This window comes from Macaca nemestrina, chromosome 20, assembly GCF_043159975.1.
Source record: "Macaca nemestrina isolate mMacNem1 chromosome 20, mMacNem.hap1, whole genome shotgun sequence".
Lineage (NCBI taxonomy): Eukaryota > Metazoa > Chordata > Mammalia > Primates > Cercopithecidae > Macaca > Macaca nemestrina.
In genome coordinates, this window is record NC_092144.1 from 12,070,154 (window position 1) to 12,096,151 (window position 25,998).

Genomic DNA, 25,998 nt, shown 5'->3' on the forward strand with positions numbered 1-25,998 from the left:
AGGGGGCATTTAGGGGTCACAGGGACCCTCCAAGGACGGGGCGCCCCCAGCTTCTGCTGGGACCTTCCTCCAGCAAGGCCACTGCACTGCTGGACTTCCCCCTGCCCCCACATAGCTCAGTTTCTTTTTCGCCTCTTTCGTTTTCCTTCTCTTTCCCACACTTGGTGAGATCTAGGCTGCCCCAGAAAGGCTGTTTAACCCCTATCCCTTAGCCTCTTTCTACCCTAAAGAAGAGACAGGCTCTCTTCATCCTCCAGAAGACAGAGGCCTGGGAAGCTGAGAGAGAGAGAGACTAGGCTTCTCACCTCTTGGTCTAGTGGGTTCACACACAAACTGCTCGGAAGTCCCACCTTAAGTCTAACTGGAAGCCTCACCATCTGCACCTCGCCGCAGCCCTTCCCCGGGAAGGGGCTCTGGGTTCCCTTATATTATCCCCTTAGATTTTCAGGTCTTCTCTGACTGGGGGAGGGAAGCCCTCAGATGAAGGAGCCACTCTAGGGAAGGAGGGGGGGCTCCCTCTAGGTATTCTGGATGATGGATGGATGGGACCCGCAGACTCAAACGAGAGTGGGGCCCCTGACCCACATGAGTGAGTGCGGGGTGTTGGGGAAGGAGCCCCAGACCTCCTGGCAGAAGGGAAGGGCACCCCACCCGAGGGAGGAGGCAGCCGCCGTTCCAGCCCGCCCAGGCGCCGGGGGCGCCTCGAGGCATCGGCCCGCCCTCTCCGCGCCCCGTCGGGCCGGGGGCGAAGTCCGACCCAGGCCCGCGGGCAGGCGGGGACCTGCCGGGCTGGGTTGGGCCATGCCCGGCCTGGCAGGACGCAGCCCCAGAGCGGCGGGGCGGGGCGGGGCTGGGCCAGGCGGCCGTGGGGGCCCCGGGGGCGGCGGTCGGGGCTGGTCGGGACTAGCAGTCCGGGGGCCCAGGCGCGCCCTGGGTCCTGGCAGATACTCGGGCTCCCCACTTCTGGCTCTGGGCCCCAGGACAGCGCTGGTCCCACCTCTTCCTGTGCCCTAATATGGGCGGCGGGGAGACACTCCGGGGGCCGCCCCGCCCTCAGTCCTGCCTGCGGACTCCCGCCTGTTGCCATGGCGACCAGGCCCCGCTCCTCGACTGCGTCCCCCGCCGTCGGGCCAATGGAACAGTCCCGTGTTGCCTGCCTCCGCGGTCCCCTGCAGGCGCCGCGGGCGGAACCATTGCTTGAGGGGAGAGGATGGTGGCTGGAGGCTTCCGCGGCTGGGCAGGCTCCACGCACCCGGGCCTCCGCGGGGGCTCGCACGCCCAGGTTCCTCTTCCGAGGCGCAGGATGCGGCGGGACCCAGGGCGGGGCGCACGGTCCCGTAGGATCCAAGTGACGGAGACAGGGCCGGGCTCCTTCCCCCGGGGCTGTTGCCACACTTCCTGCCTCGGCGCTCTTTCCCCAGCCTGTTTCTAAGGAAGGGAGTGGGGTTGGGCGACCGCGCCCCAGCCGTCGGGCTGGGTCCAGGCTCCAGGAGCCGACACGGTGTCGGGCAAAGCCCAGGGTCAATAGGGGAGAGTTTTAGGATGGGGGACAGAGAATACAGATGCCTAGGAGGTTACCCACGAGGGGGAGCACCAGTCGTGGAAGATCCAGCAGTCCTGGTGCGCAGGACCCTCAAAGCCCCCTCCTCGCATGTCAACTGAGTACCCTCTTATTGTCTTCTCTGCTCCGAAGATGTGTCCGGACCCTTCTGACTCTCTCCTTCATCCGGGCTTCGCAGATGACCCCAGTGGTCACCAGTTTCTGGCAGACTTGTCTCCATCTTCTACCCTGCATATTTTACCTGCCTCAGTGTACCGCAGGACGCTTACTCGCTTTCTGCATACCTAGATTTCCCCTAATTCCTCCTTCCCAATTACGGGAGAGCCCTCAGACCTTCCCATGGGCTCCTGGACCCTACTCATTTCTTTCAATTTAATGGGTCGTGCAGCTCCGCCCACTCACCCCTTTTGATCTCTCCCCTCCTCCATCCTGTGAAAATTCCAGTCCCGCATCCTTCTATGCTCGGGACCCCCAGTCAATTCCTGGGTCAGGTGTCTCCTTACCCCTCCCGATTTACCGTGCTTAACCCTCATTCCTGCTTTTTGGGGTCTCCCAATGAATTGTCCTACCCCTCTCGTATTCTGGGTACCTCAGGGGTTTCTTCGCACACCCTGAGATCCTCACCCTACTTGCTGCGTACCAGGTCCTGGTATTTGTCCCAGTGGACTTCAATGAAATCATCCTCCTCCCTGAAACCCCTCACTCATGAGCCTGGGCCCCCAGGCCTCCTTCCATGCGTACCCCGGGGTCCTTTGAGCCCCTCCCCCTGCAGGCCCGCCGAGCCACCCGGCCCGTGGCCGCTGTTTACAAGGACACGCGCTTCCTGACAGTGACGCGAGCCGCCTCCTCCCCTTCCCCACGCTCGAAGAGGGGGGCGCGGGGGCCCGGCTTCGGCGACGGCCAATCGGAGCGCACTTCCGTGGCTGACTAGCGCGGTATAAAGGCGTGTGGCTCAGGCTGAGCGGCTGGGACCTTGAGAGCGGCCAGGCCAGCTTCGGAGCCAGCAGGCAGCTGGGAGCTGGGGGAAACGACGCCAGGAAAGCTATCGCGCCGGAGAAGGCGACGGGGGCTCGGGAAGCCTGACAGATCTTTTGCGCACAGCTGCCGGCTGGCTGCTCCCCGCCCGCGCCAGCCCCCGAGAACGCGCGACCAGGCACCCAGTCCGGCCACCGCAGCGGAGAGCTCGCCGCTCGCTGCAGCGAGGCCCGGGGCGGCCCCGCAGGGACCCTCCCCAGACCGCCTGGGCCGCCCGGATGTGCACTAAAATGGAACAGCCCTTCTACCACGACGACTCATACACAGCTACGGGATACGGCCGGGCCCCTGGTGGCCTCTCTCTACACGACTACAAACTCCTGAAACCGAGCCTGGCGGTCAACCTGGCCGACCCCTACCGGAGTCTCAAAGCGCCTGGGGCTCGGGGACCCGGCCCAGAGGGCGGCGGTGGCGGCAGCTACTTTTCTGGTCAGGGCTCGGACACCGGCGCGTCTCTCAAGCTCGCCTCTTCGGAGCTGGAACGCCTGATCGTCCCCAACAGCAACGGCGTGATCACGACGACGCCTACACCCCCGGGACAGTACTTTTACCCCCGCGGGGGTGGCAGCGGTGGAGGTGCGGGGGGCGCAGGGGGCGGCGTCACCGAGGAGCAGGAGGGCTTCGCCGACGGCTTTGTCAAAGCCCTGGACGATCTGCACAAGATGAACCACGTGACACCCCCCAACGTGTCCCTGGGCGCTAGCGGGGGGCCCCCGGCTGGGCCCGGGGGCGTCTACGCCGGCCCGGAGCCACCTCCCGTTTACACCAACCTCAGCAGCTACTCCCCAGCCTCTGCGTCCTCGGGAGGCGCCGGGGCTGCCGTCGGGACCGGGAGCTCATACCCGACGGCCACCATCAGCTACCTCCCACACGCGCCACCCTTCGCCGGTGGCCACCCGGCGCAGCTGGGCTTGGGCCGCAGCGCCTCCACCTTTAAGGAGGAACCGCAGACCGTGCCGGAGGCGCGCAGCCGGGACGCCACGCCGCCGGTGTCCCCCATCAACATGGAAGACCAAGAGCGCATCAAAGTGGAGCGCAAGCGGCTGCGGAACCGGCTGGCGGCCACCAAGTGCCGGAAGCGGAAGCTGGAGCGCATCGCGCGCCTGGAGGACAAGGTGAAGACGCTCAAGGCCGAGAACGCGGGGCTGTCGAGTACCGCCGGCCTCCTCCGGGAGCAGGTGGCCCAGCTCAAACAGAAGGTCATGACCCACGTCAGCAACGGCTGTCAGCTGCTGCTTGGGGTCAAGGGACACGCCTTCTGAGCGCCCCCTGTCCCCTTACGGACACCCCCTCGCTTGGACGGCTGGGCGCACGTCTCCCACTGGGGTCCAGGGAGCAGGCGGTGGGCACCCACCCTGGGACCTGGGGGCGCCGCAAACCACACTGAACTCCCGCCCTGCGCCCAGTCCTTCCACCTCGACGTTTACAAGCCCCCCCTTCCACATTTTTTTGTATGTTTTTTTTCTGCTGGAAACAGACTCGATTCATATTGAATATAATATATTTGTGTATTTAACAGGGAGGGGAGGAGGGGGCGATCGCGGCGGAGCTGGCCCCGCCGCCCGGTACTCAAGCCCGCGGGGACATTGGGAAGGGGACCCCCGCCCCCTGCCCTCCCCTCTCTGCAACGTACTGTGGAAAAGAAACACGCACTTAGTCTCTAAAGAGTTTATTTTAAGACGTGTTTGTGTTTGTGTGTGTGTTTGTTCTTTTTATTGAATCTATTTAAGTAAAAAAAAATTTGTTCTTTATTAATTTCTGTTGTCTTTTTTTCCAAGCTGGGAGGGCGGAGGGAAAAAAAAGCACTGGTGTGCCCCCAGCTCAGTGCTGTTGGTGGCTCGGTCCTGTATGTGTCCCCCTCGTCGGCTCTGCGCAGGCATCTTGTGGTCCCAACCCGGGAGTCCCACCCTTCCCGCGTCCCCAGATCTCCAGGGTTGGATGGTTGGGGCGCGGGACACAGTCCAGGGACACAGTAGCTGAAGGCAGGGCGCTGGGGGCGAGACGCGGAGCGCGCAGGCGCGGCCCCGCCCAGCAGTGCGCGCCGGGGCTTTCCCCGCTGACGCAGCGGAAGCGCTGCCCATACAAGGACCGATTCTGCCCAGTGACGCGACCGCGGTCTCTGGGCAGATTCCGGGAATCCCCTCCCCCGCTCTGCCGGGCAGGGCCGCAGCGCCGGGAAGGGGGCCGGGATTTTCCCGGGCAGGCGGCTGCCCGGGCACGGAAAGCCCCAGGCCTGGGTCCAGAGGGCCCGCGGTGGGCGGGCAGCGCTCCTGGGCCCCGGGAGCCACCTCTGTGCTACCTTCAAGACACTGGCGCCTGGGCCCCGCCGCGCCCACGCCCCCTCCGTCTGACCTGACCGGGGCAGAGGGTTGCTGCTGCTTCGGCGGCTTTGCCGACACCCTCCCCTCTACCCCCACCCCCGCCAGGAAGGGCGGCGCCCGCCTGCCAGCTTCCCCTCCCGGGTGCCAGGCCAGGAGCGGGGCGACTGCCAGGTCTGGTCCTGCCGGGGCGGCTGCTCGGGCCGCTGGGCGCCGCCACCGCCCTCGCGCTGGGCTCCCTCCCGCGCAGCTGGGACACTTGGGGGTGGGGGTGCCGGTGCGGGTGCTGCTGGCACGCCTGGAGGGAGTCTGGCCGGCTTCGGGGCTGTAAGCCCCCAGAGCAGTGGAGAAAAACAGGTAGAGAAACTAGACAGGCAGTAAGGTGAGTGGAACAGACACTTCATCAATTCATTTGTGCAATACCTAGAACAACTAGACCCTGGAGACACAGCCTGGACCCCTCCAGACAAGACAATAAATAAACAAGCAAGCATGGTTCTTCAGAGGTGGTGGTAAGCGCTAGTAAGAGGGAAAAAAAAAAAACCACACACACACACACACACACACACACAGGTCAAGGTGGCAGTGATGGGGCAGAGAGGAAAGTTGCTTTGTAAAATGGAGTGGGAACATGGACCTTTAACGGGGCGACTTTTTCTTTTTTGTGTTTTAGAGACCGGTCTTGCCCTGTTGCCCAGGTTGGAGTGCAGTGGTGCAATCATAGCTAACTGCAGCCTAGACCTTCTGTGCTCAAGCAGTTCCTCCCACTTCAGCTTCCCAACTAGCTAGTACAGGCACACACCACTGTGCCTGGCTAATTTTGTTTACTTTTGTAGAGATGGGGTCTGCTATGTTGCCCTGGCTGGTCTGGAACTCCTGGGTCAAGCAGTCCTCCTGCCTTGGCCTTTCAAAGCACTGGGATTCCAGGCGTGAGCCACCGGGCTTGTCTCTCAGTGACTTTTTCTTTTTCTTTTTTTTTTTTTGAGACAGATTCTTGCTCTGTCACCCAGACTGGAGTGCAGTGGTGTGCTCTTGGCTCACTGCAACCTCTGCCTTTTGGGTTCAAGCAATTCTCCTACCTTAGCCTCCCAAGTAGCTGGGATTATAGGTGCCTGCCACCATGCCCGGCTAATTTTGTATCTTTAGTAGAGACGGGGTTTTGGCACGTTTGCCAGGCTGGTCTTGAACTCTTGACCTGAGGTCATCTGCCAGCCTCGGCCTCCAAAGTGCTAGGATTACAGGTGTGAGCCATCGTGCGTGGCTGTGACTTTTCAACAGATTTGAAGAAGTGGGGTCCTGAGAAAATCCTGGGTAATAACAGCATCAGAGGTAACAGGTTTTGTTTGTTTGTTTGTTTTTGAGATGGAGTCTCCCTCTGTCACCCAGGCTGGAGTGCAGTGGCTCGATTTCAGTTTACTGCAACCTCCACCCACAGGATTCAAGCGATTCTCCTGCCTCAGCCTCCCAAGTAGCTGGGTCTACAGGTGTGCATCATCATGCCAGGCTAATTTTTATTTTTATATTTTTAGTAGAGAGGGTTTAATCATGTTGGCCAGGCTGGTCTCAAACCCCTGACCTCAGGTGATCCGCCTGCCTTGGTCTCCCAAAGTGCTGGGATTACCAGTGTGAGCCATCCCGCTCAGCTGAGAGCAGCTCTTAAATGGCAAAATTTTTGTAGCCAGGTGAGCCTGTGAAAGAACAGCAGGAAGCCAGCGTGTCTGTAATTTGAGTGAACCACAACAGGGCAGATATTTAGGGAGACTGAGCAGGGGCCTTGGGGAGGAGTGTAGATTAAATTCCAAGGGCGATGAGTGACCCTTAGAGGGTATTAGGTGGGTACCAGCATTAATAGTGGATCCATGGATTAAATGAGCATATTAGCCCTGTTCTGTAGGAGGAAATTGGGGCATAGAGTAACAAAACTACTTGCCTGAACGCACACAATATTAAACTGCACCCCTGGGAACCCTGCCTTGCTGCTAATACCTGCCTCCTAGCCTAACTGCCACCCTCCCACCCCAGGGGCAGACAGGCAATCTTTCCAGCCTGGGGTGGGGCAGAGCTCACAGCAGGGACTCTGCACTCTGCACGTAGCTCAGGCTCTCATTCTTGGTTCTGCTCTTAAGACTGGGTCCCCACCCTCTTCCCCATAAGACTAGACTGGGCTGGGTTCCTTCCGGCTCGAGGAAGCCATCTTAGGAACTAGGAACTGGTCCCCACACAGGGGTCTCGGCCCCCAGCTTCACATAACTCATCACCTACAACTTTTACCACGTGCATAGTGATCTGGGTTTGCAGTCCTATTTTACTGTTGAAGAGACCCAGAGACGATCACAGCTCTTAAATGGTATTTGAACCCGGGCTGGCTGGTGACAAAATGTGGGCGCTGCCTTGTATGGCCAGATTTCTGGATGTAGGGCATCCTGGGATTTGCAAGGGACAGAGGTATGCCCTACTCCTCGGAAACCGCCTTGAGCGCAAGGAAGAAAAGAGCAGGCACTGAGCATGTGATAAGACCGCCACCGTGTGGCGAAGATGAGCAACCACAGGGTCAGTTTCCCAAGCCTGAGCCTGGAGAAGGGAGGGTGTTGCAGGGGAGGACGAAAGGAGAGAGCACATCAACACAGATTTACACCTGTCCCTAATACTTTATTGGTCACCTCTAGGCCTGTGTGCGGCTAGGTGGGCTCGGGGGAGGGCGTCACTATTCAGCTCCTAGGTGGAGGCATGAGAAGGCCTTGGCCTAGCCCTCCAGGGTCCCAGACTGTAGGGTTTGGAGGGGCAGGTCTGGCCTTTCTTGGGTCAGCACAGGGCACCCAGGTGGGGGCACAGGTGGACACCCAGCACAGGCACCTAGGTAGGGGCACAAGCTTACTATCCGTTGGCTAGCCTAATTGTGTTTGGAGAAATATTCCTTGCTGTCATCCACGTTGGGCTTAATCGTGTCACTGCCAGGCTTCCAGCCAGCGGGACAAACTGTGGGAAGACACAAGGATGCGCATGAAAGCTACAGCCCCAGGTTCAAGGTGAAGCAAACAAGGGCCTGTGTTGCAGAAGAAAATGCTGTAAGTGGTTCAGGCCCAGGAATGTGGATATTAAGAGAAGCCCTCCAGCCGGGCGCTGTGGCTCACGCCTGTAATCCCAGCACTTTGGTGGGCGGATCACGAGGTCAGGAGACCGAGACCATCCTGGCTAACACAGTGAAACCCTGTCTCTACTAAAAATACAAAAAAAAAATTAGCCGGGCGTGGCGGCAGGTGCCTGTAGTCCCAGCTACTCAGGAGGCTGAGGCAGGAGAATGGCGTGAACCCGGGAGACAGAGCTTGCAGTGAACCGAGGTGGTGTCACTGCACTCCAGCCTGGGCAACAGAGCAAGACTGTCTCAAAAAAAAAAAAAAAAAAAAAAAAAAAAGAGAAGCCCTCCAAGCCCAGTTCAGTATTTTTCTCTTTTTTTTTTTTTTTTTTTTTTGAGACAGAGTCTTGCTCTGTTGCCCAGGCTGAAGTACAGTGGCATGATCTCAGCTCATGCAACCTCTGCCTCCTGGGTTCAAGCGATTCTCGTGCCCCAGACTCCCAAGTAGCTGGAATTACAGGGGTGCACCACCATGCCTGGCTAATTTTTGTATTTTTGGTGGAGACCACGTTAGCCACGCTTATCTTGAACTCCTGACCTCAAGTCATCTGCCCATCTTGGCCTCCCAAAGTGCTAGGATTACAGGTGTGAGCCACCATGCCCAGCCAAGTTCAGTATTTTCTCTTTTTCTTTTCTTTTTCTTTTGAGACAGAGTCCTGTTCTGTCACCCAGGCTGGAGTGCAGTGGTGTGATTTCGGCTCACTGCAACCTCTGTCTCCTGGGTTCAAGCGATTCTTCTGCCTCAGCCTCCTGAGTAGCTGGGACTACAAGTGCCTGCCACCATGCCCTGCTAATTTTTTGGTACTTTTAGTAGAGACAGGGTTTCACCATATTGGTCAGGCTGATCTCAAACTCCTGACCTTAGGTGATCCACCCCCCTTGGCCTCCCAAAGTGCTAGGATTACAGGCGTGGGCCACTGCGCCTAGCCAAGTTAAGCATTTTTTAGTTGGTATGTTTCCTACCCTTAATTCTTTTTTTTTTTTTTTTTTTTGAGACGGAGTCTCGCTCTGTCGCCCAGGCTGGAGTGCAGTGGCCGGATCTCAGCTCACTGCAAGCTCCGCCTCCCGGGTTCCCGCCATTCTCCTGCCTCAGCCTCCTGAGTAGCTGGGACTACAGGCGCCCGCCACCTCGCCCGGCTAGTTTTTTTTTGTATTTTTTAGTAGAGACGGGGTTTCACCGTGTTAGCCAGGATGGTCTCGATCTCCTGACCTCGTGATCCGCCCGTCTCGGCCTCCCAAAGTGCTGGGATTACAGGCTTGAGCCACCGCGCCCGGCTTACCCTTAATTCTTAAATTTCTTTTTGCCACCCACCTCTCCTTTTTCTTTTTTTTTTTTTTTGAGATGGAGTTTCACTTCACTCTTCTTGCCCAGGCTGGTGTACAATGGCACGATCTCGGCTCGCTGCAACTTCAGCCTCTCAGCTTCAAGTGATTCTCCTGCCTCAGCCTGCCAAGTAGCTGGGATTACAGGCATGTACCACCACGCCCGGCTAATTTTGTATTTTTAGTAGAGACGGGGTTTCTCCATGTTGGTCAAGCTGGTCTCGAACTCCCAACCTCAGGTGATGCACCCTCCTAGGCCTCCCAAAGTGCTGGGATTACAGGTGTGAGCCATGACATCTGGCCTCTTTTTTCTTTTTCTTTTCTTTTTTAAGAGATGGGTTATTCCTATGTTGCCTAGGCTGGACTCAAACTCCTAGGCTTAAGCAATCTTCTGCCTCACTCTCCAGAGTAGGTGGAACTACAGGCATGAGACAGCATCTTCCTGTCTTTTCGGCCCCTTTAACCCCATCTTTGTCCCTCTGCCCCACCCCTACAGGTTTTGTTATTGTTTTTTTTGTTTTTTGTTTTTTGGTTTTTTTTGAGATGGAGTCTCACACTGGGCCTGGGCTGGAGTGCAGTGGTGCGATCTCGGCTCACTGCAACCCCCTCCCGGGTTCAAGCAATCCTCCTGCATCAGCCTCCCAAGTAGCTGGGATTACAGGCACCCACCACCATGCCCAGTTAATTTTTTTGTATTTTTAGTAAAGACAGGGTTTCACTATGTTGACCAGGCTGGTCTCAAACTCCTGACCTGTGATCCACCCGCCTTGGCCTCCCAAAATGCTGCTGGGATTACAGGCGTGAGCCACTGTGCCCGGCCTGTTTGTTTTTTGAGACAAGGTCTTGCTGTGTCACCCAGGCTGGAGTGCAGTGGTGCGATCATAGCTCACTGCAGTCTCGACCTCCCAGGCTCAAGCGATCCTCCAGCCTCAGCCTCCTGAGTAGCTGGGACTATAGGTATGCTTCACAAGCCAGGCTAATTGTTGCCCAAGCTGGAGTACGATGGTACGATCTCGGCTCACTGTAACCTCCGCCTCCCAGATTCAAGAGAACTCCTGCCTCAGTCTCTCAAGTAGCTGGGATTACACGCACATGCCACCATGCCCAGCTAATTTTTTTGTGTTTTGTTTTTTTTTTTTTTTTTTTGAGACGGAGTCTCGCTGTGTCTCCCAGGCTGGAGTGCAGTGGCGTGATCTCGGCTCACTGCAAGCTCCGCCTCCCGGGTTCACGCCATTCTCCCGCCTCAGCCTCCCAAGTAGCTGAGACTACAGGCGCCCGCCACCACGCCCGGCTAGTTTTTTGTATTTTTAGTAGAGACGGGGTTTCACCATGTTAGCCAGGATAGTCTCGATCTCCTGACCTCGTGATCCACCCGCCTCGGCCTCCCAAAGTGCTGGGATTACAGGCTTGAGCCACCGCGCCCGGCCAATTTTTTTTGTGTTTTTAGTAGAGACGGGGTTTCACCATGTTGGTCAGGCTGGTCTCGAACTCCTGACCTCAGGTGATCCATCCGTCACAGCCTCCCAAAGTGCTGGCATTACAGGCGTGAGCCACTGAGCCCAGCTCCTTTGTCCACCTTGGTTGAATGTCAGGAGTATTTGTCTCCTACCACACTAGAAACTTCCTGCAGACAAACCCCTGAGCTGAATCTTCTTTGGGGCCCTAACACCCATCTGGACAGGTCAGAGGACAGGCAGTGAATGTTTGCATGAGTGACAGAGGCACTGAGTATGTACCCATGTGTCATGTGTGTTTCTGCTCACCTTCTCCATGCTCGTCTGTGTACTGGAAGGCCTGGACCAGCCGCAGAGCCTCATCCACGGAGCGTCCCACAGGCAAATCATTAACAGTGATCTGGCGAAGGACACCCTTGCCATCGATGATAAATAGGCCCCTGAAGACATCAGGGTTCCCAGTAAGGAGCTGGGAGCTCCCACTGCCAGAGACAAGGAAGGGACTACCAACCACCCGCTGCTAGCCACAGGGCTGGGGGCGGAGAAGACATTGTACAGGAGTGGTTCCAGCTCCACAGGAATGGGGGGTCTCCATGAGCCGGGCTGAGGGTCCCACAGTACCTGTAGGCAATGCCTTCATCTGTTTTCAGCACGCCGTAATCCTCAGACAAGCATCTAGTCACGTCAGCAAGCAGGGGGATGTTCAGGGGGCCCAAGCCTCCTTCCTTCCGGGGGGTGTTGATCCTGGGAGTAGAGGAGATAGAGTTGGGGCCTCAGGATGCCTGGTACAGCCGGGTCCTCACCCTGTGGGCCCAATGTGATAAGCACTGGAGGCCAAAGATAAGGGGCTTTAAAGTAGGCTGCTGGGAGCCTCACCCACCCCACCCTGGGTTGGGTACAAGGACTTCCCACAGCTGGGAAGACTAAGCTTGAGAGGCCACGCTCCAGCTAAGTGGCTTCACATGTGCTTGTAACTTGCAGCATCACCCAGGAGAGAGCCCGTGTTAAGAGTCCCCGTCCTCCTCTAGCTGTGTCATGGGGTACAGCTCTTCACTTAGGTGAACCCGAGTTTCCATCTTTATGAAATAGGGCAGCACAGCCTCCCTCCTGGGAACTAGTAGATAGAGCAGATAAAGTTGCATCTGAGTTGCATCTGCAATTCTATGTGCCAAACAACTAGCTCAACTAGCTGCCAAATGCTAATTACTGCCATCCTTAAAAACTTGGGCGGCAATATTTCCATTATTTTCAAGATGGGGAAACGCAGGTTCCAGAGATTAAGCAATGGTCATGAAGCCACACAGCTCGGACCCGAGGGTGTGAGCTTAGCTGCAACCTCCTTCTCTGGCCCCTGCTCATACCAAGCCAGGTGGGTGAACTGAGAGTCCACCGAGACGCCCAGCACTTCGCAGCCCAGCTTGCGGAAGTCCTCGGCACGGTTGCTGAACGCGATGATCTCCGTGGGGCACACAAAAGTGAAGTCCAGAGGGTAGAAAAAGAGGACCACGTACTTCCCTGGGGAGGAGGGACCAAGAGGAGTTAGGGCCCAGCCTCTCTCATGCACGGCCCCGCTTCTGCTTCTACCTGGGTCCGCTCCGGGCTGCGCTCACCTTTGTAGTCCGACAGCTTCACCTCTTTGAAGGCGCCGTCAACCACGGCTGTGGCCTTGAAGTCAGGGGCTGGCTTTCCGATGCGCGCGTTACCGGAGGCCATGACTGAAAGCTGAGACCCCTGTCCGGTCAGTGCGCCCGGGAAGACCCTTTGTCCTCCCACCCCAAGGTCGCGCTGCGTGCTGGGCCCTGTGACTGAGTCAGCACGGCGGAGGCGACAGCACCAACCCTCACCCTCCCGGGTACCGGGTCTGCGAAGCCCAGAGGCTGCCGGAGACCCGCCCTCCTGACCAGAGCACGAGTGACCCAGCCACTGCCACTAGCACCCCACGAGCGAGTGGGCCGGAGCGCGGTGTCGCAAGCCCCAAGTCCAGAAGGAGACAGTGAGGCCCCCTCGAGCAGGGGGCGGGGAACAGGGCGATCGGGCCTGCACTGCAAGGCTGTGGCCTCGGTTTCCCCCGCAAGGACAAAGGAGGCCACTACAGCGGATGGAAAACAAAGGCGGCCAGCACTGAGGTCAGGATCCGGCCAAAGCAGCTTGAAGGGGGTCCTCCCGCCAGGTGCACTCTGTGTGTCTATACCTGCGTGGGCAAGGGCTAGACGCACGGACGATCACACGCGTGCACCCGCGTTCTCAGCGCCAAGTGAGCCCTGGGCCGCGAAGCCTTTTATGCCCGGCCCGAACCAAGATGTGCGCTGCGCAGGGGAGGGAGCAAACGAGCGGAGCGGTCGGGTCCACTGCACCCTCAGGTGCGGGGGAGCGTGCGGCCGGATCCATGCGCCTGCGGGAGCCGGGGGGAGACGTGTTGCCTTCGGCCGGGACCACTGCACCAGCTCGCTGGGGTAATGCGGCCGCCGCAGACTCAGCGCACAACTCTGCCTGCGAGCGCGCTGGGTGCCGTTGGAGTCGGGCATGGCCCGGACCCCGGCGGCGCTGCTGCTGGCGCCTCTGCTACTCCTGCCGCTGGCGACCCCTGCCCAGGTCTACCAGGACTATCAGTACTTCGGCCAGCAGGGCGAAGGTGACACCTGGGAGCAGCTGAGGCTGCAGCATCTAAAGGGTAACCTCAGGCGGCGGGGGTGACGGTGTCCATAGGCTCCCCGTTGCCCTACTTCTCCTGCTGGCTGCAAAGGGACCTTCCTCCGCGGGCTGCAAATCTCCACCCAGCTCTGCACTGGAGGCGTCCCCTTGGGCTGGTTACTGTTCTCTGAGGCTCGGTTTACTCTTGGATACGTTGAAATAGATACTGCTTTAAAGCAGCTCCCAGGGGAAGAGGGTGTGGGTAGGACATTGAAGCTGTCACTCGGGGATAGGTGCCAGGAAGGGCAGAAGCAGAGAAAGAAGGGGGCGGGCAAGCTTGGGAAGTCAGAGAGGGTCCGGTTGCAGAAGACCCGTGACCAGTGCAGCGAGAACGACAAGCGAAAACCCCAAATGGAAAGATTTGGGGAAAGAATGTCCAAGAAAGAGGGAATAGCAAGTGCCAAGGTGAAAAGGCCTAAAGGAGAAATGGGAAGAGGTCGGTGAGATGTGGCAGAGTGGGTGTGGGAGGGTAGCAGGTGTCAGATCTTGGTGAGCCGCGAGTTGGGATAAGATCGGACTTGGAGGCCTGGCGCGATGGCTCAAGCCTGTAATCCCAGCACTTTGGGAGGCCGAGACGGGCGGATCACGAGGTCAGGAGATCGAGACCATCCTAGCTAACACGGTGAAACCCCGTCTCTACTGAAAAACACAAAAAAACTAGCCGGGCGAGGTGGCGGGCGCCTGTAGTCCCAGCTACTTGGGAGGCTGAGGCGGGAGAATGGCGTAAACCCAGGAGGCGGAGCTTGCAGTGAGCTGAGATCTGGCCACTGCACTCCAGCCTGGGCACAGAGCCAGACTCCGTCTCAAAAAAAAAAAAAAAAAAAAAAAAGATCGGAGTTGGGATAAGATCTGTCTCATAGGGGAAAGGGGCAGATTCAGTAAAGAGCCCTTTGAAGTGATCATAGTGGCCGGCGAGGTAGCTCACACCTGTAACCCGAGCACTTTGGGAGGCTGAGGTGGGAGGATCCCTTGGTCTCAGAGACCAGTCTAGCCTGGCCCACATAGCAAGACTCCATCTCTACAAAAAAGATTTTAAAATTAGCCTGACCTGATGGCCTAGCACTTTGGGAGGCCGAGGCGGAAGGACTGCTTGAGCCCAGGAGTTCAAGACCAGCCTAGGCAACATGGAGAGACCCCCTTCTCTACAAAAATAAATAAATAAATAAAAACAAAAAATAAATTAGCCTGCCATGGTGGCACGAGCCTGTCCCAGCTACTAAAGAGGCTGATACAGGAGGACCATTTGTGCCAAGGAATTTGAGGCTGCAGTGAGCCATGATTACGCCCTTACATTCCAACCTGGGTAACAGAGCAAGATCCTGTCTCAAAAAATAAAAATAAAAAATAAAAAATAAACCTGATCATAAAAATTTGGTTTGTATATGCTAGCGCAGCACCAGGAGATTTACTTACCTTCATTCTGTCAATTATGCCATTTATCACTTGATAGCCCTGCTGGTCAGTTGGCATTGTGCCTGCTTCAGGGCCATGGTCACACCCCTGAAGACAGAAGTCAGCATCAGATGGCGGGCACCAAGGATGTTATAGGACACTCACAACTGTGCAGGCTGGCACAGCCTGAAAGTGTCAGGTTGTAGTTCCTCTGAGCCACTTACCCTGTGTATGAGCTTGGAAGGTTGGCTTGCTGTCTCTTGGTTTCCCCACCTGAGACTCATAGAAAGATTAAATGAGGCCAGACATGGTGGCCGGCTCACACCTGTAATCCCAGCACTTTGGGAGGCTGAGATGGGAGTATCACTTGAGCCCAGGAGTTCCAGACCAGCCTGGGCAACATGGTGAAGCACCGACTCTGCAAAAAATTAGCCAGGCATGGTGGCATGTGCCTGTAGTCCTAGCTACTTGGGAGGCTAAGGTAGGAGGATTGCTTGAGCCCAGGAAGTTGAGGCTGCAGTGAGCTGTGACTGTGCCACTGCACTCCAGCCTGGGCGACAGAGCGAGACCCTGTCTCAAAAAAAAAAAAAAAAAATTAAATGAGATAGTCTACGGGGGAGTGTCTGGCATAGAGGCAGAGTCTAGCGAATATGCGCTTCTCTTATTGTTAGTATCTTTATCTTTCTTCCTCTCTGGGGGAGGGGATTGGGAGTAGGCCGCCTCCACGTAGGTCTTCACCTCTGCCCTCCTTCTCTAGAAGTCGAGGACTCAATCCTTGGCCCGTGGGGAAAGTGGCGGTGTCTCTGCGACCTGGGCAAGCAGGAGCGCAGCCGCGAGGTAGTCGGCACAGCGCCAGGCCCAGTTTTCATGGACCCGGAGAACCTGATCCAGTTAGGACCCTGCCGGCAACGGGATTGTCCATCCTGCAAGCCCTTCGACTGCGACTGGAGGCTCTGAGCCCGAGTGAGAGAGGGGCCCAGAGGACGCCGGGCCGGGGCAAGCCGCGGGGCCCAGGGTGGGCGCGGAGGGAGGACATGCGGTGCCTGGCGGGTATGAAGTGAGTTTGGGGAAGGGAGAACTGGGGCTCCAAGTCTTGAGTGACTTGAGGCTGATATGGTTAGGCGGAAGCTGAGTCAGGAGCCGAGAGCCCCGCTGACATCTAGGGAGAAAGGCAGAAAAATGGAGGGGGCGCTGGGCGCTAGGACTCACGCCTGTAATTCCAGCATTTTGGGAGGCCAAGACAGGCGCATCTCTTGAGTCCAGGAGTTCAAGACCAGTCTGGGCAATATAGTTGAGATCATCTCTCCATAAAAATTTTTAAAATTAGACGAGCGTGGCGGCACATGCCTGTGGTCCCAGCTACTCGGTAGGATGGGGAGGGAGGATCGCTTGAGCCTGGGAGGCAAAGGTTACAGTGAGCCGAGATCGCTACACTGCTATCCAGCCTGGGAAACAGAGTAACACCCTGTCTTAAAAAAAAAAAAAAAAAAAAAAAAAAAAAGCCGGGCGCGGTGGCTCACGCCTGTAATCCCTGCACTTTCGGAGGCCGAGGCGGGCGGATCACGAGGTCAGTAGATCGAGACCATCCTGGCTAACACGGTGAAACCCCGTCTCTACTAAAATACAAAAAATTAGCCGGGCGCGGTGGCGGGCGCCTGTAGTCCCAGCTACTCCGGAGGCTGAGGCAGGAGAATGGCGCGAACCCGGGAGGCGGAGCTTGCAGTGAGCCGAGATGGTGCCACTGCACTCCAGCCTGGGCGACAGAGTGAAGACTCCGCCTCAAAAAAAAAAAAAAAAAAAAGTGGAGGGGGAGGCGCAGAGGAATAAAAGGAGATAAAAAGACAATGAACTAGGACCCTGAGGAAGGGGCATGAGCCTGGTAAGGGGCGGGAACCCACAGGCAGAGGACATAAGCCCCAGTGAGTCCAGGGAATAGAAGAAGTGTGGAGGCCAGGCACTGTGGCTCAGGCTTGTAATCCCAACACTTTGGGAGGCAGAGGCGGCCAGATCACTTGAGCCCAGGAGTTTGAAGCCAGTCTGGGCAATATAGTGAGACCCCGTCTCTACAAAAAATACCAAAAATAGTTGGGCATGGTGGTGTGGTGTGCACCTGTAGTCCAGCTGCTTGGGAGACGGAGGTGGGAGGGTCGCGTCAGCCCAGGAAGTGGAGGTTGCAGTGAGCCAATATCGCACCACTGCACTCCAGCCTGGGCAACAGAGCGAGACCCTGTCTAAAAAAAAAAAAAAGGGGGGGTGTCGGGGTGGGGGTGGGGACGTTCATTCTAAGTTAGGAGGAATGAGCTTCTATATAGTGGGCACAGACCCTGAGCAGGAGTCCACTGAGGTCTGTGATCTCCAATGGGGGTGGGGAAGGCTTGGCCTGAATGAGAGAGGGTAGGAAGCACAGATCTTGCAGGGAGTGGGGGTGGGCTGAAGGCAGCAAGCAAGAGAGGGAGTTTGGGGACTCCAAATCCAAAAGCCTGAGTTTAGTGGAAGCGGGGCTACCTGGTTCAGGGGACTTAGAATGTGTACAGAAGAAGGGACTGCGAGTACAGGGCCTGAATCCAGGTGGAAGTCGGGGACGCAGTGATGCGGGGACCCGTGTCCTGGGACAGGGGTGATATTTGACCCTTAGTTCCCCATTAGGCTGGGTCTTCGAAGCTGCGTCTTAGTTTCCCTTTTATTTCCCCTTTTTCCCACCGGCCAACGCAGGCGGGGCCCCAGAGACCGTGAAGCAGAGCTTGCAAAGTGACCCGGTCCACCGAATTCCCCACGCTGAGTGTTCGGCCACAGTCCTTCGGGACTACAATTCCCAGAAGGGCGCACGGCAGCGGCGTCGGCGTCGGCTGCGTAAGCGTCCATGGCCGTGGGAGCGACAGGGGCGTGTTCTGCCCGCGGATTGGCCGGAAACAGGCGCCACTGCAAGGCCCGCGGAAAACGCGCGCCGAGACCCGCTCCCGCGGTGTTAGTTCTTGCAGCTGGTGGCGGCGGCCGAGGCGGCATGGATCTCAGCGAGCTGGAGAGAGACAACACGGGCCGCTGTCGCCTGAGTTCGCCTGTGCCCGCGGCGTGCCGCAAGGAGCCTTGCGTCCTGGGCGTCGATGAGGCGGGCAGGGGCCCCGTCCTGGGTGCGCACCTAGGGCCAGGGAGGGGAGGGGCGTGGTACGGGGGATGAGGGAAACGGGAGTCGGGATTGCACCGCACCAGGGGAGGGGATGTGGTCGTGGTGATAGCACCCAAAGAAGCAGTGATGGTAGAACAGGGATGGATGGCAACTTTCACGGGCTCAGTGATTGGACCCCGGCTGCGAGAAAACTGACACCCCTTCTCCCCAGGCCCCATGGTCTACGCCATCTGTTATTGTCCCCTGTCCCACCTGGCAGATCTGGAGGCCCTGAAAGTGGCAGGTGAGCCCGAGGTGTGCGTCTGGGGAAGGGATTCCTGAGTATGTGCAGGGGCAGGTGAGAACTGAAAGGGGAGGACAGGAACTGGGAGAAGCAGCTGTTCCACTTCTCTTCCAAACCTCCTTCCAGACTCAAAGACCCTATTGGAGAGCGAGCGGGAAAGGCTCTTTGCGAAAATGGAGGAGAACAGGGACTTTGTCGGCTGGGCGCTGGACGTGCTATCTCCAAACCTCATCTCTACCAGCATGCTTGGGCGGTGAGGGGTACCGGGGGGGGCTGTGGGAGAGGGGCAGCCAGCATGGGCTGACTGGGCTTTCTTCCTAGAATGAGGTTAACTGGGCTCTGTTCCCCACCACAGAGTCAAATACAACCTGAACTCCCTGTCACATGATACAGCCACTGGGCTTATACAGTATGCATTGGACCAGGGCGTGAACGTCACCCAGGTGAGTTAAGTGTTGAGTTGTCCCCATTTGGTCATCGCAGGATAAACTGGCGACAAAACAGGAGTTCTAGACTGCAGTGAGCCATGATCATGCCACAGCACTCCATCCTGGGTGACAAAGAAAGACCCCCCCCCAACCCAAAAATAAAAATGGAGGCCAGGCCCAGTGGCTCACGCCTATAATCGCAGCACTTTGGGAGGCCGCAGCGGGTAGATCACCAGAGGTCAAGAGTTCGAGACCAGCCTGACCAACATGGTGAAACCCCGTCTCTACTAAAAATACAAAAATTAGCTGGACGTGGTGGTGGGCGCCTGTAATCCCAGCTACTCAGGAGGCTGAAGAAGGAGAATCGCTTGAACCCAGGAGGCAGAAGTTGCAGTGAGCCAAGATTGTGCCATTGCACTCCAACCTGGGCAACAGAGTGAGACTCTGTCTCAAAAAATAATAATAAATAAAAATAAACTAAAAATAGGAGGCTAGGCACGGTGGCTTAAGGCTGTAATCCCAGTGCTTTGGGAGGCTGAGGCAGGCAAATCACCTAAGGTCAGGAGTTGAAGACCATCCTGGCCAACATGATGAAACCCTGTCTCTACCGAAATCGCTTGAACCCGGGAGGCGGAGGTTGTAGTGAGCTGAGATCGTGCCATTGCACTCCAGCTTGGGGGACACAGCAAAAAATAACAATAAAAGAAGTAAATGTGGGCAAAAACGTGCAGTGCGCAGATTCAGCATCAGATACGTCTGGAGTGCCTCAGGCATATTCCTTGCTACTGTTGATTTCGTGCTCCTGTTTCTGCCCTAAATGTGTGCCACACTGAGGACCACAGTGTAGCCCCTAGTCCCATCTCCATCTAATCTCTCCCTCATCCTAAAGGCTCAGTCTGCAGAACAAATCCCACATGTGTCTCCCTGCTACCTCTGTCCTAGCCCAGGACACCCCCCACACCCTGGACACCTGCTAAGCATCGTCTCTCATCCCCCACCCTCCTGTCCCCTCCAATCTGTTCCCCATGCAGCAACAGAAGGTAGTCTTTTTGAAATGCACATCTCCTGTGGCTCACACCTGTAATCTCAGCACTTTGGGAGGCCCAGACGGGCGGATCACGAGGTCAGGAGATGGAGACCATCCTGGCTAACACTGTGAAACCCCGTCTCTACTAAAAATACAAAAAATTAGCTGGGCGTGGTGGCAGGTGCCTGTAGTCCCAGTTATTCGGGAGGCTGAGGCAGGAGAATGGCGTGAACCTGGGAGGCGGAGTTTGCAGTGAGCCGAGATCGCGCCACTGCACTCCAGCCTAGGCAACAGAGCGAGACTCTGTCTCAAAAAAAAAAAAAAAATGCACATCTCAACATTTAGTTTTCCGATCACAGTGGAAATTAAATCAGAAAAATTTACAGTCGAGTGGGGGAGAATTACATTAAATTACCAGAGAAAAACATAAATCAGCATTGCCTTGAATGCTCTCAGTGAAAGAACGGACCATTTTGAGAGAATAACAAGGCAAAATAACCTCGACGTAGGAATTGTATGCTGGGTGTGGTGGCTTATGCCTGTAATCCCAGCATTTTGGGAAGCTGAGGTGAGCAAATTGGTTGAGGCCAGGAGTTCCAGACTAGCCTGGGCAACATAGCAAGACCCCATCTCTACAAGATGAAGAAAGAAAGGAATTATAGCAAGGTAGGCCTTGCTGAGGAGGGACCTGAGGATCAGGTCCAAATGCAGAGCTGGCGATGCAGTAACTGGCATAGACAGACAAGGGACCTGCCCGTGGGGGTTCAGGGCCTAGCCTGGGCAGAAAAATGTTTAGCTGGTAAACAAAAAATAAAGGTGGTTTCTGAAAACAGTACTGCTGTGGAGATACCACTTTCCCCCAGCAGCTCTTGACCCCTCTCTTCGGTGCTGTAGCCATAGACCCCCGTGCAAGGGCCCAGCATCATGGACCTGGTCCCAGCTCAGGGCCTTTGTACTGGCTGTTGTCACACCTAGAGCCCTCTTCCCCAGATCTCTGCACGGTTTAGTTCCTCACCTCCTTCAAGCCTTTATTCACCACTACACCTAGCTAATTTTTTATTTTTTGTAGAAACATGGTCTCCATATGTTGTCCAGGTTGGTCTCGAACACCTGCCCTCAAGTGATCCTCCCGCTTTGGCTTCCTAAAGTTGGGATTACAGGCGTGTGCCAACGCGCTCTACCACTTTTTTTTCTAGTGTTTTCTGCCACCTCAGTTCCTAGAACAGTATCTGGCATGCAGTAGGTGCTAAATAAGTGTAGAGCAGATGCAGCATGATCAGAGGAAGCCTCTTCAGGAGGTGATTTTTTTTTCTTTGTTTTATTTTATTGTATTTATTTTATGTTTTTGTAAAGATGGGGTCTCACTGTGTTGCCAAGCCTGGTCTCAAACTCCCAGGGCGATCCTCCCGCCTCAACCTCCCAAAGTGCTGGGATCACAGGCGTGAACAACATTGCCTGGCCTGGGAGGAGATGTTTGAGTTGAAATCCCTGATTGATTCAGCCTGGGGACGGGCTGTGAGAAGAGGATTCTGGGTAGCAGGAAGAACGTGCCAGGGCTGTGAGGCTAGAGCGTTGGTACATTGTTTGTTCAATTAATATGTGTTTGTTGCCATGGCAGGTGTTTGTGGACACTGTAGGGATGCCAGAGACATACCAGGCGCGGCTGCAGCAAAGTTTTCCCGGGATTGAGGTGACGGTCAAGGCCAAAGCAGATGCCCTCTACCCAGTGGTTAGTGCTGCCAGCATCTGTGCCAAGGTCAGTACCCTACTAGCCATCGCCGGCTTCCAGCATCCCACTATATAAGGGCTAGGCATGGCCACCACGGGGGAGGAGGGAGATTCCAGGTGGCTGTCTTGCCCACAGGTGGCCCGGGACCAGGCCGTGAAGAAATGGAAGTTCGTGGAGAAACTGCAGGACTCGGATACTGATTATGGCTCAGGCTACCCCAATGGTGAGCAGACAGTGACCATGGTACTAATGTTGAAATGGCCAGAGCTGAGCACACTTCTGAGGTTTTCTTTTCTTCCTTTCTGTCGTTTATCATTTTATTTTGCTTATTTTTTGTTTCTATTTTTTATTTTTATTTATTTATTTATTTATTTATTTATTTATTTATTTTGAGACGGAGTCTTGCTCTGTTGCCCAGGCTGGAGTGCAGTGGCGCGATCTCGGCTCACTGCAAGCTCCACCTCCTGGGTTTACGCCATTCTCTTGCCTCAGCCTCCCAAGTAGCTGGGACTACAGGCGCCCGCCATCTCGCCCGGCTAGTTTTTTGTGTTTTTAGTAGAGACGGGGTTTCACCGTGTTAGCCAGGATGGTCTCGATCTCCTGACCTTGTGATCCGCCCGCCTCGGCCTCCCAAAGTGCTGGGATTACAGGCTTGAGCCACCGCGCCCGGCCATATTTTTATTTATTTTTTGAGACAGAGTTTTGCTCTTGCTGCCCAGGCTGGAGTGCAATGGTGCGATCTCACCGCAACCTCCACCTCCTGGCTTCAAATGATTCTCCTGCGTCAGCCTCGCGAGTAGCTGGGATTACAGGCACGCGCCACCACGCCTGGCTAATTTTGTATTTTTAGTAGAGACGAGGTTTCTCCAGGTTGGTCAGGCTGGTCTTGAACTCCCGACCTCAGGTGATCTGCCCGACTCAGCCTCCCAAAGTGCTGGGATTACAGGCGTGAGCCACCGCGCCCAGCCTATTTTTGTTTTTATAAAAATGGGGTCTTGGCCGGGCGCGGTGGCTCACGCCTGTAATCCCAGCACTTTGGGAGGCCGAGGCAGGCGGATCACGAGGTCAGGAGATCGAGACCATCCTGGCTAACACGGTGAAACCCCGTCTCTACTAAAAAAAAAAATGCAAAAAATTAGCCGGGCGAGGCGGCGGGCGCCTGTAGTCCCAGCTACTCGGGAGGCTGAGGCAGGAGAATGGCGTGAACCCAGGAGGCGGAGCTTGCAGTGAGCCGAGATCGCGCCATTGCACTCCAGCCTGGGCGACTAAGCGAGACTCTGTCTCAAAAAAAAAATTAAAAAAAAAAAAAAAAAAAAAATGGGGTCTTGTCATGTTGCCCAGGCTGGTATCAAACTCCTGGAGTCAGGCAGTCCTCCCACCTTGGGCTGTCAAAGTGCTGGGATTACAGCCATAAGCCACCACCCCTGGCCCTTTTTTCCTTATTTTTTTAAAGAGATGGGATCTCCCTATGTTGCCCAGCCTGGTCTTGAACTCCTGGGCTTAAGTGATCCTCCTGCCTTGGATTTCCAAACAGCTAGGATTACAGGTGTGAACTACTATGCCTGGCTGGAGGTTTTCTAAATTGTTCTGGTCACCCTACTCCACAGCGAAAGAGGCCAAGTGTTAGACAGTGGTGCCATTTGTTCATGGCCACACAGCCAGTGAGTGACGGAGCTGGGTTCCAGGCCATAGGATTGCTGCTGTCTTCCCCGCTTCCCACTTTACTGTCTCTCTGGAGCCCCAGTGATGAACTGAGACCCACGGTGGGCATCTGCCCCTTTGTTAAGGGGAAGGGGACCAGGCGTGGTGGCTCATGCCTGTAATCACAGCACTTTGGGAAACTGAGGTAGGAGAACCGCTTGAATCCTTGAGTTCAAGACCAACCTGGGCAACATAGCGAGATCCCCATCTCTATAAAAAATTTAAAAAATTAGCCAGTTATAGTGGGGCCCACCTGCAGTCCCAGCTACGCAGGCTAAGGTGGGTGGGTTGCTTGAGCCCAGGAGTTTGAGGCTGCAGTGAGCTATGATTATGTCACTGCACTCCAGCCTGGGTGACAAGGTGAGAGCTTATGTCAAAAAAAAATAATGTTAGCCAGGCGTGGTGGCTCACACCTGTAATCCCAGCACTTTGGGAGGCTGAGGCGGGTGGATCCCTTGAGTTCAGGAGTTCGAGACCAGCCTGACCAACATGGTGAAACCCCATCTCTACTAAAAATACAAAATTAGCTGGACATAGTGGCACACGCCCTTAATCCCAGCGACTCGGGAGGCTGAGGCAAGAGAATTGCTTGAACCTGGGAGGTGGAGGTTGCAGTGAGCTGAGATCACACGATTGCACTTCAGCCTGGGAAACGAGCGAAACTCCGTCTCAAAATAATAACAATAATAACGTTTAATGACAGGCTGGGCGAGGTGGCTCATGCCTGTAATCCTAGCATTTTAAGAGACAGAGGCAGGTAGATCATGTGAACTCAGGAATTCAAGACCAGCCTGGGCAATATGGCAAAACCCCATCTCTACAAAAGATACAAAAATTAGCCAGGTGTGGTGGTGCACACCTGTAGTCCCAGCTACTTGGGAGGCTGAGGTGGGCGGATGGCTTGAGCCTGGGAGGCAGAGGTTGCATTGAGCTGCGATCATGCCACTACACTCCAGCCTAGGTAATAGAGCGAGACCCTATCTCAAAAAAAATAAAAAGACTGGGCATGGTGGCTCACACCTGTAATCCCAGCACTTTGGGAGGCTGAAGTGGGTGGATCACCTGAGGTCAGGAGTTTGAGACCAGCCTGACTGTCCGATACTGTGAAACCCCATCTCTACTAAAATTACAAAAATTAGCCAGGTATGGTGGTGGATGGCTGTAGTCCCAGCTACTTGGGAGGCTGAGGCAGGAGAATCACTTGAACCTGGAAGGCGGAGGTTGCAGTGAGTTGAGATCACACCACTGCACTCCAGCCTGGGCGACAGAGCAAGACTCCATCTCAAACAATAAATAAATAAATAAAATAGGCCGGGCGCGGTGGCTCAAGCCTGTAATCCCAGCACTTTTCGAGGCCGAGGCGGGCGGATCACGAGGTCAGGAGATTGAGACCATCCTGGCTAACCGGGTGAAACCCCGTCTCTACTAAAAATTACAAAAAACTAGCTGGGCGAGGTGGCGGGCGCCTGTAGTCCCAGCTACTCGGGAGGCTGAGGCAGGAGAATGGCGTGAACCCGGGAGGCGGAGCTTGCAGTGAGCCGAGATCCGGCCACTGCACTCCAGCCCGGGCGACAGAGCGAGACTCCGTCTCAAAAAAATAATAATAAATAAATAAAATAAAAATGTTTAATCACTTGTTCTTGGAGGTCAAGGAGATGTCTCAGAGGCAGTCTCCCTGCACTGCCCTTTGAGCAGTTCTTGGCCAGGTAAAGGTCCTGTGGCAAGAAGGTGCCTCAGACAATAGGAGGTGCCCCAGGTACTCCGGAGGAAGCCTTAGAAGAGTGGCAAGGAGGCCAGGCGCGGTGACTCACGCCTTTAATCCCAGCACTTTGGGAGGCCGAGGTGGTTAGATCACGAGGTCAAGCGATTGAGACCATCCTGGCCAACATGGTGAAACCTCATCACTACTAAAAATACAAAATTTTGCTGGGTACGGTGGCGTGTGCCTGTAATCCCAGCTACTTGGGAGGCTGAGGCGGGAGAATTGCTTGAACCCGGGAGGCGGAAGTTGCAATGAGCTGAGATGGCGCCACTGCACTCCAGCTTGGGGACAGAGTGAGACTCCATCTCAAAGAAAAAAAAAAGAGTGACAAGGAGCTTGAATGTTATGGACTGTCACCATCGCCCACCCTACCCCAGATCCCAAGACAAAAGCGTGGCTGAAGGAGCACGTGGAGCCTGTGTTCGGCTTCCCCCAGTTTGTCCGATTCAGCTGGCGCACAGCTCAGACCATCCTGGAGAAAGAGGCGGAAGATGTTATATGGTGGGTGTCATGGATGTCCTGGGGGTGCTATCGGGAAGGAAAGAGGGAGGCCAGGGTTCAGCCCTGCCTGAGATGGTTGCTCCCCATGGAAGTGGTCACTGTTATCACCTCTCTCCCACAGGGAGGACTCAACACCCGAGGATCAGGAGGGACTCAGGAAGATCACATCCTACTTCCTCAATGAAGGGTCCCAAGCCCGTCCCCGTACTTCCCACCGATATTTCCTGGAACGTGGCCTGGAGGCAGCAACCAGCCTCTAGCAGCTTCCTCTACTCGCTCTACCTGCCTTCCCAACCCAGACATTAAAGTTTTTTAAGGAGAACCGCACGTAGGGGATGTACTTTTGAGACAGAGGAGAGGTGGGAGTGTGCTCTGCAGCCGGGTCCAGCTATTGCCTTTTGGAACCTTAAACAGAATGGGTGTTGGTTGATTGATTTTATGTGGTTTGATTTTTTTGTGTTTTTAAATTTTATTTATTTATTTTATTTTATTTACTTTTTTTGAGAGACGGGAGTCTCAGTCACCCAGGCTGGAGT

General features: G+C 55.8%; 4 protein-coding genes across 4 annotated transcripts; 3 read left to right on the plus strand and 1 right to left on the minus strand.

The window, feature by feature from the left end:
• Positions 1–2,517: 2,517 nt before the first annotated feature.
• LOC105466033 (JunB proto-oncogene, AP-1 transcription factor subunit) lies at positions 2,518–4,351 on the plus strand. Its single transcript, XM_011714896.3, has one exon. The coding sequence runs from the start codon at positions 2,815–2,817 to the stop codon at positions 3,856–3,858; it is 1,044 nt and encodes a 347-aa protein (XP_011713198.1). The 5' UTR covers positions 2,518–2,814; the 3' UTR covers positions 3,859–4,351.
• A 3,191-nt stretch (positions 4,352–7,542) lies between these two features.
• On the minus strand, positions 7,543–13,173 carry LOC105465997 (peroxiredoxin 2). The gene is made up of 6 exons (XM_011714766.2): positions 13,016–13,173; positions 12,435–12,546; positions 12,186–12,339; positions 11,446–11,568; positions 11,134–11,264; positions 7,543–7,890 (listed from the first exon to the last, which is right to left on the minus strand). The coding sequence occupies exons 2-6, from the start codon at positions 12,535–12,537 to the stop codon at positions 7,805–7,807; spliced, it is 597 nt and encodes a 198-aa protein (XP_011713068.2). The 5' UTR covers positions 12,538–12,546; positions 13,016–13,173; the 3' UTR covers positions 7,543–7,804.
• Positions 13,174–13,285: 112 nt separating this feature from the next.
• On the plus strand, positions 13,286–17,759 carry LOC139360292 (thrombospondin type 1 domain containing 8). The gene is made up of 3 exons (XM_071086972.1): positions 13,286–13,495; positions 15,665–15,870; positions 17,620–17,759. Exons 1-2 carry the CDS (start codon positions 13,348–13,350, stop codon positions 15,862–15,864), a joined length of 348 nt encoding a protein of 115 aa, XP_070943073.1. The 5' UTR covers positions 13,286–13,347; the 3' UTR covers positions 15,865–15,870; positions 17,620–17,759.
• On the plus strand, positions 17,626–25,789 carry LOC105465957 (ribonuclease H2 subunit A). Its single transcript, XM_011714645.3, has 8 exons — positions 17,626–18,035; positions 18,243–18,314; positions 18,441–18,567; positions 18,670–18,757; positions 21,388–21,525; positions 21,634–21,721; positions 25,339–25,462; positions 25,584–25,789. Exons 1-8 carry the CDS (start codon positions 17,768–17,770, stop codon positions 25,720–25,722), a joined length of 1,044 nt encoding a protein of 347 aa, XP_011712947.2. The 5' UTR covers positions 17,626–17,767; the 3' UTR covers positions 25,723–25,789.
• Positions 25,790–25,998: the final 209 nt, after the last annotated feature.

Bases quoted from the DNA above. Each gene is read 5' to 3' on its own strand.
- LOC105465997 (XM_011714766.2), bottom strand. From the start codon at position 12,537: ATGGCCTCCGGTAACGCGCGCATCGGAAAGCCAGCCCCTGACTTCAAG. The intron at 12,340-12,434 runs GTGAGCGCAGCC...CCTCCTCCCCAG, and splicing joins GAAGCTGTCGGACTACAAAG to GGAAGTACGTGGTCCTCTTT. The intron at 7,891-11,133 runs GTGAGCAGAAAC...GTCTTCCCACAG, and splicing joins CACAGACGAGCATGGAGAAG to TTTGTCCCGCTGGCTGGAAG.
- LOC139360292 (XM_071086972.1), top strand. From the start codon at position 13,348: ATGGCCCGGACCCCGGCGGCGCTGCTGCTGGCGCCTCTGCTACTCCTG. The intron at 13,496-15,664 runs GTAACCTCAGGC...CTCCTTCTCTAG, and splicing joins GAGGCTGCAGCATCTAAAGG to AAGTCGAGGACTCAATCCTT.
- LOC105465957 (XM_011714645.3), top strand. From the start codon at position 17,768: ATGGCCGTGGGAGCGACAGGGGCGTGTTCTGCCCGCGGATTGGCCGGA. The intron at 18,036-18,242 runs GTGCGCACCTAG...CCTTCTCCCCAG, and splicing joins GGGCAGGGGCCCCGTCCTGG to GCCCCATGGTCTACGCCATC. The intron at 25,463-25,583 runs GTGGGTGTCATG...TCTCTCCCACAG, and splicing joins GAGGCGGAAGATGTTATATG to GGAGGACTCAACACCCGAGG.
- LOC105466033 (XM_011714896.3), top strand. From the start codon at position 2,815: ATGTGCACTAAAATGGAACAGCCCTTCTACCACGACGACTCATACACA.